The sequence below is a fragment of the Colias eurytheme genome, chromosome 26 (assembly GCF_061535395.1).
Source record: "Colias eurytheme isolate Ceu_HAF_F1 chromosome 26, ilColEury1 Martin Lab GWU primary, whole genome shotgun sequence".
NCBI lineage: Eukaryota > Metazoa > Arthropoda > Insecta > Lepidoptera > Pieridae > Colias > Colias eurytheme.
Genome location: NC_143005.1, coordinates 1005039 through 1020152, shown reverse-complemented (window position 1 = coordinate 1020152; position 15114 = coordinate 1005039). Strand labels below are relative to the sequence as shown.

The 15114-nt window shown below is 37.1% G+C and overlaps 1 protein-coding gene across 1 annotated transcript in view; it reads right to left on the bottom strand.

Annotated features, from left to right (window-relative positions):
* The window catches only part of RhoGAP102A (Rho GTPase activating protein at 102A), a 44076-nt gene that overhangs the window by 2300 nt on the left and 26662 nt on the right, over nucleotides 1-15114 (bottom strand). The window contains exons 4-10 of the mRNA XM_090116785.1: nucleotides 13727-13854; nucleotides 7132-7290; nucleotides 4147-4294; nucleotides 3567-3774; nucleotides 2393-2560; nucleotides 1361-1444; nucleotides 475-570 (exon numbers count right to left, since the gene is read on the bottom strand). Of these exons, the coding sequence (XP_089972911.1) occupies nucleotides 475-570; nucleotides 1361-1444; nucleotides 2393-2560; nucleotides 3567-3774; nucleotides 4147-4294; nucleotides 7132-7290; nucleotides 13727-13854 (991 nt within the window). The remainder of the gene's footprint in view (nucleotides 1-474; nucleotides 571-1360; nucleotides 1445-2392; nucleotides 2561-3566; nucleotides 3775-4146; nucleotides 4295-7131; nucleotides 7291-13726; nucleotides 13855-15114) is intronic.

Here is a 15114-nt window from a genome sequence, read left to right as displayed (position 1 = left end):
CTTACCCTACGTAAATTACATGCATTTCATCAACGTCCGCCGGTATTTGACCATTTAAAACAAAATTAATTATGATTGTGTGTGAAAAACACAAATTGTAAAATTGTACCTTCTAACGTCTACAATGAAGTAATTTGTTAAACTATTTTCGACATGTAATTTGTTCAAATTTATCCTATTTTCTACCCTTGTAACCTGGTAAAAATTATTTCAGGGTAAATCTCAATTACACTACTACAAAAAAAAAAAAGACGGGTTGCACTGGGGGAGTGCCGGCAGAAGTGAAAACTTGATTATTAACGTTCAGCATGTTTGATATTTTGGAATGGTATCCGTCTTACGCTTTTTCGATCAGGTCACGTGTCCTGACGCGAGTTTAAGATTTTATACCCATTACAGAAAAAGTGCTCAACGCCGCTAAAGAAGTTTTCACTTCAATAATAATTTTACATTATAAAAACATCTAAAACTTACCTAGTAACAATAGTCATAGCTGAGGAGAGCGAACCGGCCGAAGCGTCTGACATAGTGTCCCGCGCACGGGTGCGTCTGCCTGTGCTGCGGTCATTCCTGAAAAACAATTTATTATTATTAACACTAAAATACAGTAAATTGAACATTTTTAATAGGATTTCTTTACGATTTAACTATGTTGAAAAACTTACGTAAGGGTTCAAAAGTTTTGGCATACTGCAAGGGTGTATAATTGGACCAGTAGTATTTTTTATATTTATTTATTGATTTATTTCAGGAGTATTTCCCATACAAGAACATTCAACTTCAAATAAAAACAATAAATCAAATAAAATTAGAACTCAAATTAAAAAATAAATAAACAAATCAAATTGAAAATATAAAAATCCAATAAAAATTAAATTGCTAAATTTCTACATACAAAACATTAAAATCGATAAAATAAAATAAATTAAATTAATTGGACCGATAATAAAATAATAAAATTTGATACAATTCGAAATTTTAAATTTATGGATACAATTTAGATTCTATAATTTATGTCGCTAAATTAATATTAATATTGTTGTTTAAGTGTAAATAAGCTCATGTGCTCAGTTTGTAGAGGTAAGCGGTAATGGATAAAGTAGAAGTAAACATTTGTTTATTTAAGTTGAAAAGTTTGTTAATTATTTGACGGTACATCTCGTGTGTTATTGGCTTCGATTCGAAAACATGATTAAAGTGCCAAAATGTGGTACTGTGGTTACATGTATTGTTGTGGTACATGTAATATGAAGTTATAAAGATTTAAGCATACAAAGGGACATAGGGACAGAGAAAGCGGCTTTGTTTTATACTATGTAGTGATGATACATGTCACGCGTGTCAATAAAAAGTAACGTACGTGTGGCGAGGAGCGCTGGCGTGCAGGAAGTGTTCCCGCGCCCACACGCGGCGCCCGTCGGCACTCGCTTGGGCCTCCGCCACTCTGTCATATGAGTGCATGCTTTATTGACGTGAAGTTTATTATATTGACAGGGAGATAGTCTCATTTTATTTTAATTTAAGTGTCTTGTGGGATTCTGTATGAACTTTTTGTTATGCATGTTTTATTTACTGTAGGGAATTAAATTCACAAGTTTTAAATAACATTTAAGTTACAGGTGGAATTTTTATAAAGTTTCTTTAAGCATGCTTTATTGAATAGCGTAAATATGAAATATTTGGCGATTGTGATAGGACATACGTGGACACAATTATATCATGCTATTTATTTACTGAAAAAAGGAGCTTGATTTATAAAAATAGACATAAATGTATATGTAAATGTAGATACAACAAATTTTGACTGGCAACCCAGTTGATATATTATATCCTCCTAATCATAAATATACATAAAATTTTTGTTTTAGAAAAAAACTACAAACGCACTGATCCTGCGGTGGGATCTTATACTAATAGTAGTAAAGAGTATAGATGTAAACGTAGATGTTGATACCGACGTAGACAACAACGTAGAAGATGTAGATTTCAATGTAAATAAATACGTAGATAGTGTCAATGTGAATCTTAACGTAAACGTTGATGACAATATTGTATCTGTGAAAGTAGTTAAAGATATAAATGTAGATATCGATGCATATGTTTGTGTACATTTAAATGTAGGTGTACATAACACAGTTGTACATGTAGCTGGTTTTAACAACAGCAGTGGCCACAGCTTCACAGCTCTTACTAATAGCTATGTTTGTGTACATTATTCTGTAGGTGTAGATAACACAATTGTAGCTATAGGTGTTTTTAACAATAGTTGTTTAATCCATCAGGCCCCGGAATCACAGACACAATAGAAAATCTATTGTGTCGCGCCTGGCCGTTCGGTGCTCAATGGGTTAAAGAGTCTTTAAGCCAGCAGCAAAGCAGTAGGAACACTCACTCGGCGCGCTTGAGCAGCAGCGAGTCGAGCAGCGCGGGGTGCTGGCGCGCGAGCAGCACGTACGCGTCGTGCAGCAGCTCCGCCGGCAGCGCCCACAGCTCCGCGTGCCGCTCCACCAGCTGCCGCACCACGTTGATCACGTCCGTGCGCTCCGACAGCTGCTCCGCACTGCGAATTGGGATATTTTTGGTTTTATGACATTCAAATGCTTTATAAATATAAATTTATAAAGAATGGAAAAAATTCGATCGCGAAGCGCGTGGTTGAGTTGGTCAAGCGTCCGCCCCGGATTGGCGTGAAAGGATGCGGGTTCGAGTCCCGCCTCGTGATGATATTTTTGTAATTTTTTTAAAAATGTATATTGACGGGTATGTGTGTAATGTGTATGCGGTGTGTGTGTGCGATGTGTGTGTGTGTGTGTGTGCGGTGTGTGTGTGTGTGTGTGTGTGTGTACCTGGCCGCCTCGCCGGGCCCGCTGCGGTGCAGGATGTTGGGCGCGAACACGGTGGCCAGGTTGGCGGCGTCCATGCGGTTGTGTGCGGTGTGTGTGTGTGTGTGTGTGTGTGTGTGTACCTGGCCGCCTCGCCGGGCCCGCTGCGGTGCAGGATGTTGGGCGCGAACACGGTGGCCAGGTTGGCGGCGTCCATGCGGTTGTGTGCGGTGTGTGTGTGTATGCGGTGTGTGTGTGTGTGTACCTGGCCGCCTCGCCGGGCCCGCTGCGGTGCAGGATGTTGGGCGCGAACACGGTGGCCAGGTTGGCGGCGTCCATGCGGTTGTGTGCGGTGTGTGTGTGTATGCGGTGTGTGTGTGTGTGTACCTGGCCGCCTCGCCAGGCCCGCTGCGGTGCAGGATGTTGGGCGCGAACACGGTGGCCAGGTTGGCGGCGTCCATGCGGTTGTGTGCGGTGTGTGTGTGTGTGTGTGTGTGTGTGTGTACCTGGCCGCCTCGCCGGGCCCGCTGCGGTGCAGGATGTTGGGCGCGAACACGGTGGCCAGGTTGGCGGCGTCCATGCGGTTGTGTGCGGTGTGTGTGTGTGTGTGTGTGTGTGTGTGTACCTGGCCGCCTCGCCGGGCCCGCTGCGGTGCAGGATGTTGGGCGCGAACACGGTGGCCAGGTTGGCGGCGTCCATGCGGTTGTGTGCGGTGTGTGTGTGTGTGTGTGTGTGTGTGTGTACCTGGCCGCCTCGCCGGGCCCGCTGCGGTGCAGGATGTTGGGCGCGAACACGGTGGCCAGGTTGGCGGCGTCCATGCGGTTGCCGGCGGCGTGCGCCGCGAGGTGCGCGAGGAAGGCGAGCAGCGCGCTGAGCGTGTCGCGGTGCGCGGCCGGCAGCAGCGACACGATCAGCCGCAGCGCCTCCCACTGCACGCTGCGGTTGCTTATCTCTGGACGACAAAGTTTATATACGTCACCGTGAGATTGCAAACACTGATTTAAATCTAAAATTGTGATCCGTAACAGCTTTTTTTGCTGTAGATTGTAATTGTAAGCAATATGATATGGATCAAAATTTTTCGAAAAATTGCACAATGCAGAAAAAAGTTGGTTTAAGTTGGCTAAAGACAAACTGGAAGATATCAAATGATTTAACAAAAATTAATACAACTTTTCTTTACTTCTTCATTTACCACAAAACATTAAATTAAAATTTCAAGAAAAAATCATCGACAAAATAATTTCCAGAAGTTACAGAATTAAAACTTAATTCATCAAACATTAAGAAATAGTGACAGACACATCGAATAACCTTCACTCACTCTGAGTCTGCAAGAAGGCGGGGTACAGGTCCCGGCACAGCAGAGGATCCGGGAGGTCCCGGAGGAACTCCTTCAGTAATGTGGCCACGTCGTGTGGAAGAGCTTCATCTAACGCTGCTTCTTGACCCCTCTCCCATTCTTCACGTAGCTGGAAAGTTGAAGGAACTACGTAAGGCATTTGATGGTAAAAATGCTTTGGAGCATTAGATGTTTTTTGTTGAATTATCACGGAAATAGTTCAAGTACCATCCGCATCACCTGGATGAGTGGCTCTCAACAACTGTGCGCTTTTCACGGCATTTTCTGCCCCGAACAACAAAATTGTGGAACAGCTTGCCATCTTCGGTGTTTCCATCTACCTATGATATGGATGCCTTCAAAAAAAGAGCCTACGCGTCTCTCAAAGGCCGGCAAAACAATCGCAAAGTTACCTAACGTTGCAATTGTTCATGAGCGGCGGTGATTATTTTCATCAGTACACCGCCCGCTCCTTTGTCGGTTGTTGTATAAAAAAAAAAAAAAGATGCTGTCACAAGAGTGAATTTCGATAGTATCTTAGGTCTATAACATGGTCATTGGTTTCCTATGATGATTTGGAGGCCTATTAGTCACATTGCTATTTTAACAAAATAAAACATCAACTAATTAGTGTAGAAATGTATCCAAGATAGAGTTTTGCGATTTTATAACAACTGCCACGAATTCTAAACTGCTGTAAACATTTATACTCCCAAACCCACATTTTCAACATTGTAAATTCCTGTTTTGCCGCATGTGTCATATTTACAAATACCTATTTTCTTACACAAACAATGATTTATGAAGCGTATTTAGAACAGGAAATTAATATAAGTGCATATCTAAAATCTTTGGCAGGGACAATGTTTCTGGTTTGATAAATTGTAATGTTGAAAATATTTGTGCGGACCATTAAGAGCGCTCGAGTAATTTTTGGGATTGTTTTCTGTGTATCGTTGACTTGAGCTTTAGGTTTACTCATGTTGAAGAGATATTTGCTCTTAGAATTTCATGCAAAAACTGCACTTAAGTGATTGGAATTGGGAATATGGTTAACAGATAATTTATGATACCTTAAATAAATTATCAGTAAGAAAATCCAGATCTGATACACGTGCGTCAATATTCCTTAAACTCTTCGGAGAACAATCGAAATAATTCGAACCTTAAGTACCTTTATGTTTCTCGAACGATCTACCGATTGAAATCTATCTCATATATTGCACCGTTTAGATTACAAACATTGGAGGACTTAATAAATTATACCAATCTGGGCCAACGGCTATTCACTGTTGTATGAAAAGCTTTGCAAATTGAGAAAACATTCAGTTCTTGAGATAGCTATTTGATTTTCGCTGTGATTCAATTACCGCAAACCATTTTACTTTTAAAAAGGTAATCGTTTATTTCTTGTGATAGTGTTTAATGCCAATGTATTAATTTGCAATTTAGCTTAGTATCATATTTCGAGCTGCATGAGACTGAATGTATGCAGGTATAAAATTTGTACAATCTTTAGGAACACCGCTGTTATTGAGTTAAAACGGAAAATTGCATTCACCGATTGTGTGAAATTGTGCTTTTACCAACGAACAAAACATCGCAATGTTTACATATTCTCGTTCTAAAAAATCTAGTTCGATACACTAGCCTCTAGCGGAGGCGTAAATACCTATCCATCATTATTCATTGCAATTTACATATCAAGCATTTGAGCCAACGGATATTGTGCGATCTTTGGCAATCTTTTAATTATTTCATTATTTTGTACAAGAAATGCCAGATGAAGTACTTTGTTACTATTTAGAAGAAACTGGTACTCCATTACAATGTTACATTTATTTAATCGTTAGCTTCATTTGGTATTGCATCGCGATGGCTAGAGCTTTATTATCTGCTTTTATTTAATTAACCAAACTAGTCTTTTTATATTGACTTGTTTCTTCAAGTGTTTAGAAACCTACACGATTGAAGATTAAAAGTTCGTTTCTATCGACCCTCACCAAATTTTTCCAATTTCCATTTGATTTGAGTTAAGGAGGAGTTATTGAATAGTCCCTCCTCTAAGGCACGCCCCTAGTTAACAACAAGGTCTTTTAATTTATCCCAGTTTAATTTTGCCATTTCTTACTTTAAGATAAGTCCAATATGTGATATCTTATATGCCTTTGTTTACAAAATTATTGAACATTTCATGAACTAGACCATTTTACAATATGCTAACGACAGGTGCCCTATTCCACGGTACTTTAAAGTTATAATCTTTGTTACTTCTGTAAATATTCTTGCCAATTAAGTACCTATTACTTAAATGAACGTTTGCTTCCGAACGTTTTGTAACTAATCCTATAGATTTACGCGCTACCGTGCCCATCTAATTCCGTAAATGTTTGATCCCGAGTGTGTTGATTTCCACTTCATAAACCAAACCAGACTTACGCTTGTATATTCTGTCATAGCAACTGGCCGCAGTTTGTTACTTTGTTAAACTGTTGCGAGTTAATTAGTGTTTTGGTTCGCGTTATGACGTATTTAATTCCGCTAATTATAGCCCGGTTTAGTGGAGTCGCGATTCGTGGAAGTGGGCTTTATTGAAAACTTTTCGTGTAACTGAGCTGTTTTAGGTTGTTTGTTTTAAGAGAAGTGAATTACGTACATTTAAGATACTTAACAAGGAAAAAGTCGTGTGAATATTGGCTATCACATAGCAGAAAAAAAAACATTTTTTTCATGTATGCCCTTATCTGACAAGCGACCGTTAATCCTAGGCACAGTTGTTTAGTAAGAAAAATAATCTTAATTAGTTGATACTTATCAATTTAATCAGATTATAACTATTAACGCATAACATGTTCAATTAAACGAATTTAAAATCAAAGCAAAATATCATCTATTCAAAGCCCTCCTGAAAACACAACACAACACGCAATTTCATCAATATGCGAAGGAGAAGAAGCAAGCGCTCACCTGTCTAACTCTCTTCTTAGAAGCAGACACACGGAAGAGGCCGAGGGTGGAGACGTGGCGCCGCAGGTGCGCGAGGCAGGCCGACACCAGCGCGGGCACCCGCGGCCCGCTCTCGTCTAGCCCCGACCAGCCCCAATCCCCGGAGTCGCAGGATTCACTCTGCAAACGTTACCTTAATGTTGTGAAAACTGAAGTATACCTATTATAGAGGAATAAGAAAAACTATATGAGAGCTGGATGATTGGAATGTTAACAGCGTTCAACGAAATTGCTAAGGTTTATCAAATACTGAAGCAGTGTATTCCTTTCAAATAAGGAATCATCAACGTAAGCATTGACAGCTCTTTTGCCCTCATAAAAATTAAATTATTCATATTCGAGAAATAATTGTAAATAGATTCGACTATTCTGCAATTCGTTGTTCCTGCTATTGTTAATTGGCTATTAAAACGACTCCAGAAAAAATCGTAGGCAGTTATGGAAACGTTTACGGTATTCATTTTGAGTCATCAATCCGACGTCAGCGGAACACTTACGCTGATTTGTAGCTAAACAGACGTAAAATTTTATTATACCGCATAAATCTTCTTCCTGCAGAGGTAAGTGGTATTGCAACTCGTAAAAAGAGAAAGCGCCCAAAGTTCAGGGCCATTTTCGGCTAGCAACCGGCTATGCCTATTGGTGGTTTATTTCGGGACATTGGGATGGGCGAGGCGTCATCGTATAAAATTATCGTGGCCTTAATGAAAGTAAAGGCCGGCCAGGTAACCAGATACCTGTGACGTCAGCGTGACGATGAGCTACGTCAAATCTGACCTATGAAGACTTTTCTAGCGATTGTGTGATGTTTCAATTATCTAACAGGGCTGTCACGGCTAACAGCTGGCAATGGCTGGACTCGTTTTAATAGCTTTTTTATTCACTCCCAGTCAACTTCCGTATTAATGTGAGCATCGAGAGCTCAAGATTTACTGTAAACACACGAAAATGTTGAATGTAAACATCTTAGCTATAATCGCTTTGATCGATAGAATATTATTTTATTCGCAGACTTTGATGTTTGTGATTTTTAGACTGGTAAATATTTAAACAGTCTGAGCTTCGGGGAAATTGAATCCATAGATATCATTATAGTACTGGCATTTTAAAAGCAATTAAATGTAATGCCTTTTCTTCTTCCGTTAGTTTAATATTATCATAATTCCAATCTTCCTTTGGAACTTCTTTGTTAGGACATATAATGACTACCATAAATAAAATCTTGATACAGATAACTAGAGATAAATAGCAGCTATTTAATCGGTATATAAAAATCGAATTAAAACTACAAATTCCGCTCAAATAATCGTAGAATATTGCACATTCCTTGCAATATCTGCATCGATATTAAACCCGATGTTAACATAAATCAATTGGCGCCTCTCAATATTTACGAGAATTTCGGTTTGTGTAAGCAATAAGACGTGCAGTTTCGACTGTAATGCATCCTCCGTCGCATAAATCATCGGAACACCCTCTGTCATTACATTGATCTATTGACTAAACGTTAGTTGGCTCGTCTCATGTAAACGCATGACGCCTACGACTCGTCTGTGATTTCGTCTGCTTTGTCGAATACGTATCATTTACTTCGAATGTCTTTATAGATTTCTGGGAACAATCAGCTTTGTACATAGGACTAAATCTGTATTGAACAGACTTGCTTCAGAGCTAAAAGAAATTTGCCTATACGCATTGCTTAATTTTTTGGAAGTAGGTACATTGTTTCATCAGTTATCTGGTCAATTCTCGAGTGCAAATTTCCAGAAGATAAAAATTTTCACGTTATATTTTAAGCACATTTTCCTCATGTCTTGGCTTTGCTACAAAAACGATCTTTAGATCATATGATTCACATAAATGATCAGAGTGTATTGCCTGCGTCACTGTTGTTTATTTCTATTCGATATCAACATGTCCATTGACCAGAAATAAGGTGATAGTTTATAAAATGATAAATTCAAAGAAATAATCTACGGCAAGATACTAAACATCGCATTTGTAGATTAAATGGTACAAATACGAACATGTCTTTCATGACTATCATGACGATGAAAAAATGTGTCATGGCAGGTAGTAATTCTAAAAGTAGGTACACCAATCTTGTGAAATTTATTAGGAGAATGTATCCTCAATTACCACGTGCTTTATGACTATAAAACAAACTAGGTGCAATAATTAATAGTGCCTTAATTTTAAATATTTGACAAAAGTAAGTTTACAATCTAAATACAAAGAAACATGGAAGAAAGGAATCAATTTCTCAAAAAATTTGTACAGGATCGCCGTAATGAAAAAAAACCCATCCAAACGAGCACAAAAATAATGTGAATTTCATATTAGAATTTTCCAATAGTTGCTTACATTTGCCGACATTGTACCAATATCTAGGAACGATAAATCAGCTCGGCCAGCGAGTAACAGAAAACAAACGTGACATTAACGTGTATTACTAGTGTTTATGGCTATTTCACGGTTTTGTTGAAAATCAAGCCAACTGCCAGACGTTACGCTTTTAACGCTTTTATTTAATTTGCTGGAGTAATTTTAGTACAAGGCGAGCATTAAAGGTCTTAATGTAAGCCTCGTTGGTTGCGGTGGATTTAATGTTATTCAGTTTTGTATATTATTCTTTTCTTCGGAATTATGTGGTATGGTACAAGCAAAGTTTTGAGGAAGTTACAATAGATGTTTCTGAAATATTTAGGTCCAAAAACTACGAGCCTTTTGAATGAACGAGCTTTCATCACCTTGGGATTGAATGCTACGAAACCATTTGATACAATCCGACGGTTATATAAACTGCGGGTGGTATGAAAATTACGGTATATTATTTTCTGTTTTAGCCAAAGCATAATGTTACACATCGTTTAAGAATGTCTTAAAGAAATAAGCGCGATTATTGTGAAAAAGAAAGGTCATGGGTTGAATGCGGGGCGGAGAAAAAAAGTCTTGCATGAGTTTTTATACCATAAAGATAATTGCTTAATTTAACTTAATAAACTACACCGTGACATTTATCTATTTAATATTTAACTTTATAGCATTGAAATGCTTCAAATTCACCTTACCGGGCGAAAGACGCGTATTCGAAACAGCTCGTGTTTTTTTTCCTGTTCTTTAAAAAAATCACATTAATCTATTTGAAAATAAACCCCGTTTTAAACCCGTTAAAAGCGACAATCCCGTAAACGTGCGGTGCATAGTGGATAGGCCCAGGTGCACGCTACGTGTGTTGGCGCGCGCGCCGCAACTATTTCTGATCCAAATCGCTAATGCCAAACGATATTCAGTGTTTGTGATTATTCATTTTTGTGTGATCTTTGAAAGTTTTTTGTAGGTACTTAATTTAATAAGGAAAAGTTTTATTAAATCTGTGGTATTATTAAAAAGACCGCGAAAGTCTTTGGGTAGATGGAAGTTTAGTAGTTTCACAGAAAAATGGCAGGTCAGAACTGATTGACAATTTAGGCCCTTTGTACGATGTTTTTGTGCTGAGCAGTTTAATGTAGATTTTTTATTCAATCTGTGGTATTCTGCTACTATTAAACGAAAAAAATTGTAATTAGTTTCACGCAAAAATAGCTAGTCAAAACAATAGCTCAATGACTGAAAATTGATAAAGATAGTAGTCAGGAGCATATGCAATTTACCATGTTTTTTTTATAGGAAATCATATCATTTTATATAATAAATCCCGTTTTTTAGGACCAGGACTTTAAAACGAATTTTTAATTTTTAAGTCAGGAGAAATCTAAATTAGATCCATCCCTTAACATTTAAAAAGTTATAATATAATGCTTTTTCCTTTAATAATACCATTTAAAAGATAACATCTCACTACACACGTTTCAAAGTCCGTTCGGCATATTTCACATAATTTTACACTATTATTAAAACACAGGTTACCGGTCTGTTTGTTTATAAATCTCGTAAAGTAATTCTAATCTATTTCTGTTTCCAGAGTGTTCGCTCGTGCCGATGTGACGTCATCGTTCAAAGATAACACAACTTTAGGAAAGTATTTGGCACCTGATAAAATAATTGATATATGTACCTTCAATCTAATAAGATCAAATGGAAATACTAGGTGCTTAATGTGTCTTTCATGTGCAAGGCATATCTTACGTATGAAAGACATTTTATTATCTATCTAGAGAGAGAACCCAGAAGATCTATATCAAAGACTTATTTCTGGTTGCCTACGTATTCTATATTTGTATCATATCAAAAACAATAGTGATAGAGACATGAAAAATATTCCACAATATCTATTACTAAAAGAGCCGGTTTCATAGCTGATTCGTTCTGCTAAACATATCTGTCATCATGGACGTATAAAAAAAGACGGACGGTATATCGCCTAAACATTGAGTGAAGCCTAGTAATGGCGGCGAAACATCCATGTGTGTGTGCCATGTTGCCATGGCAACAGCTGTCCTGATGACAATGGCGGCTGTATTTTTTTCTATAAATTTTGCCGTAATAATTTTGTCATTAAAACATAAAAGAAATAACTTGCTTCCCTGTGGAATGTAATCCCTTGTGTTTTGTTACCTATTTAAAATTGTACTGTTGCGACACCATTTAACCACGCAAGACGGCATTTTAAATATTTTTTGTAAAATAGTGACGCAGTTAATCAGTCGGTAGTTCACGACGTAATGGCGGCCGACTAGCTTATAGTACGACATAAAAGAGATGAAATTAATTATTTTGGAACTAATTCGTTTTTCATTACCTGGCAACCCTGAATTGGCAATGTAGCTGTCAAGTTGAATAAAAATTTGTTGTTTTTTTCGTAAAGTGGAGAATTATTGAGATAAAAGTGTTATTTAGAACAAGAAATTTAAATAAAAAAGGAGACATCATGAAAAAGGTTAAACGTAGCGGTGTCCGTGATGTCGTGTATAAAGTTTTTATTCGGTGTTTGTCCGAATTTCAAGTTGGAAATTTATTGACTGATTTGGAAAACGTTTACAAACGTACAGCAGAATATACCGGTGAGATTTCATTTATTTTTGCTCAGTACTACGTAAAATAGAATATTCCATTAGTGACGAGTGTTTAATGTATGTATGTATGGCGATTATTACGTTTTCGCAATTTAATTTGAGGTTATTTGTATGTAAACAAAAACTAGTTTTTATAGTGCGACCAGCACAATTTGAGTCAAGAAGTTATATCCAATCCAACCAGCCTCAAATAAAGTACTTAGTTTAGATTTTACTACATAGTATAGTGATAACTGTTTTCATACAGCTATCTATTAATCAATCAAACCATAAGAAAAAAAAAATATTTTAGATTTAGCTTACTAACTACTTACTAAAGTAGCGCAGGGACGCTGGCCTCCTACATTAAAAAAAAATTAATAAAATAAAGGAAGTTTTAGTTTTAAGCTACTATAAAAATATGTTAAATGTACTATTTGATTTTATTCATCTTAATTCGTTTGTTATAGGGGTTTCTGAAAGCACAGTACGCAGGATAGTAGAGGCAGAGAGTAGAAATGAAGGCAAATTTTCAACGCCAGCCAAACATAGGAGAGGTACTTCGAAACAGAGTGATGATCAGTCCTTTGAAGGAGTAGAATATTTAGATTTTGATGAATTATATTAAAGTACAAAATTTATCTACAAAAAAAAAATAAAAATATGTAGTTTTCAAATCGCCTTGTTTTTTTTCTACCCGACGGACCCAGAAAGAGGGTAATGTGTTTGAGCTGCATGTATGCTTGTTTGTTTGTATGTTTGATTCTATGTGCGCCTCTGCAGTCTAAACACTTGACCGATTTTTATAAAATAACTAATTCCAAATACATTTAAGTAAAATTTGACCTAGGTAGGTCAATTAAAATACTAATGTATTTTTGTCTTAAATTTACACTATTGCTACAATGAAACAATTATAACGGTTTAAATCGCGGTATTTATTTTAGATTATATTATATAGATTTTTAGATTTTTATTCTATAGTATCAAGATCGCTTGCGTCGCAGTATCAGTGTTGCTATATGAGCGACGGTGGCGCCCTCATTTATTTTCATCTCTTTTGTGTCGCACTGTACTATGGTGAGAGTGTGTGCGTGTTTATTGTCTTTACACGATCGCTAGCTTACTATGGTGGCTTCACGTTGTTTGTTCGTAATACGGTGTCCGTCTTTTTTTATACGTCCATGTCTGTCATTGAAAAAGCACAAACATTGAATGAAAATTTACATCAAAAATGATCAATTAGGGATCAATTATCAAGGACATTATCAAAAAATATCCTTGAATTAAAAAGCTATAAATACACATACGCCGCCATTTGTACGTATACTTGTCTCTGTTTGTCTTACTATATCTGTAACTGCACATATTATCTGTGCATTAACTGGTGACTTGTACTCCAGGTTCCTCGAAACCTATTTCAGGCACCAGTCTCTCACAACACTAGTTGATAAGCTCACTCACTATGTATTTGCAAGCAATGTATCTATTTACCTAATGTTGTGATGAGACAAATAAAGTTATATATTTATTTTATTTATCTATTTATCTATGTCACTCACATCATCCCCTTTCTCGAGAGCCCCGAGCGAGGCGAGCGAAGCGCGCGACCCGCCGTGCTGCCGCCGCAGCGCGCGTTCCGTTTCCACGCACTGCGATAGTGGCACTCCGAATATACTGCCTGATGGTTCTGTTGACAAAGTTGATACCTATAGTTTATTCTAAAAAATAATCTATACTAATATTATAAAGCTGAAGAGTTTGTTTGTTCGTTTGAACGCGCTAATATCGAGGACTACTGATCCGATTTGAAAAATTATTTCGGTGTTAGATAGCCCATTTATGGAGGAAGGCTTATAGGTTATATATCATCACGCTAAGACCAACACGAGCGGAGCACTGCGGGTAAAACCGCGGGGCACAGGTAGTAGAAGGTAGAACTATGAATAGGTTGCCTGATGGTTCTGGTGACAAAGTTGATACCTATAGCTTTATTATTTCAAAATAATTGTAAATAAATAGGAAGTCAAAGAAGAACTCTGAATAGGCTGCATGATGGTTCTGTAGACGATAAATAAAATACTTAATATTGCACAAGATAGATAGAGATAGAGTTGATAGATGTAGTAGGTACGCCAAGTAGAATTATAGGAAAGTTATGCAAATAAAAATTCTTTTACTTTGAAGATTTATCAGAATATCTTCCAATTATTGAGGATGTTGAAGTTCCTCTAATAAATGTTACAATCAATGTAACTTATTTTATACAAGTTGCAAACTAGTAACTTGTTTAACAATAGAAGACACCATAAAGAGATACCAATACCACCATAGAGAGCAATAATTATAGAAGACACCATAAAGATTAAAAAGTTGATAAAATTGAAATTACAATTGAACTATCAGATCACGAATAAAGAACTCAGTAGGTATCATTAAGTACCCAAACTCAAACTCAAACTCAAACATTTATTTATTCAATTAGACTACTTTTAGTAGCACTTTCGAATCGTCATTACATAAGTATTTTTAACATTTACCACCGATTCGGAAAGCAGTATCTATGGAGAAGAACCGGCAAGAAACTCCATAGTTGCTCTTTTAAAATCATATTGTCAATATTACATAATCTGTAACTTAAATCTAACTACATAATATATCATAATATGCCAAAGAACTGTCCTGTGGTTCTTACGCGACAACCCTCCATGGATTTTCATCTTCCATATATTCCTTAATGCTATAATAGGCTCTCTGAACTAATATATTTTTTACATAAGTTTTAAATTTAGCACTACCAAACTCTTTAATATTATGAGGAATTCTATTGTAAAAGCGTATACCTTGACCCATAAATGAATTTTTAACTTTAGCTAATCGGAAAAATGGCATTTCAATTCTATTTCTGTTCCTTGTGCCATAACAGTGTCTATCTCCTACTCTTGTGTGT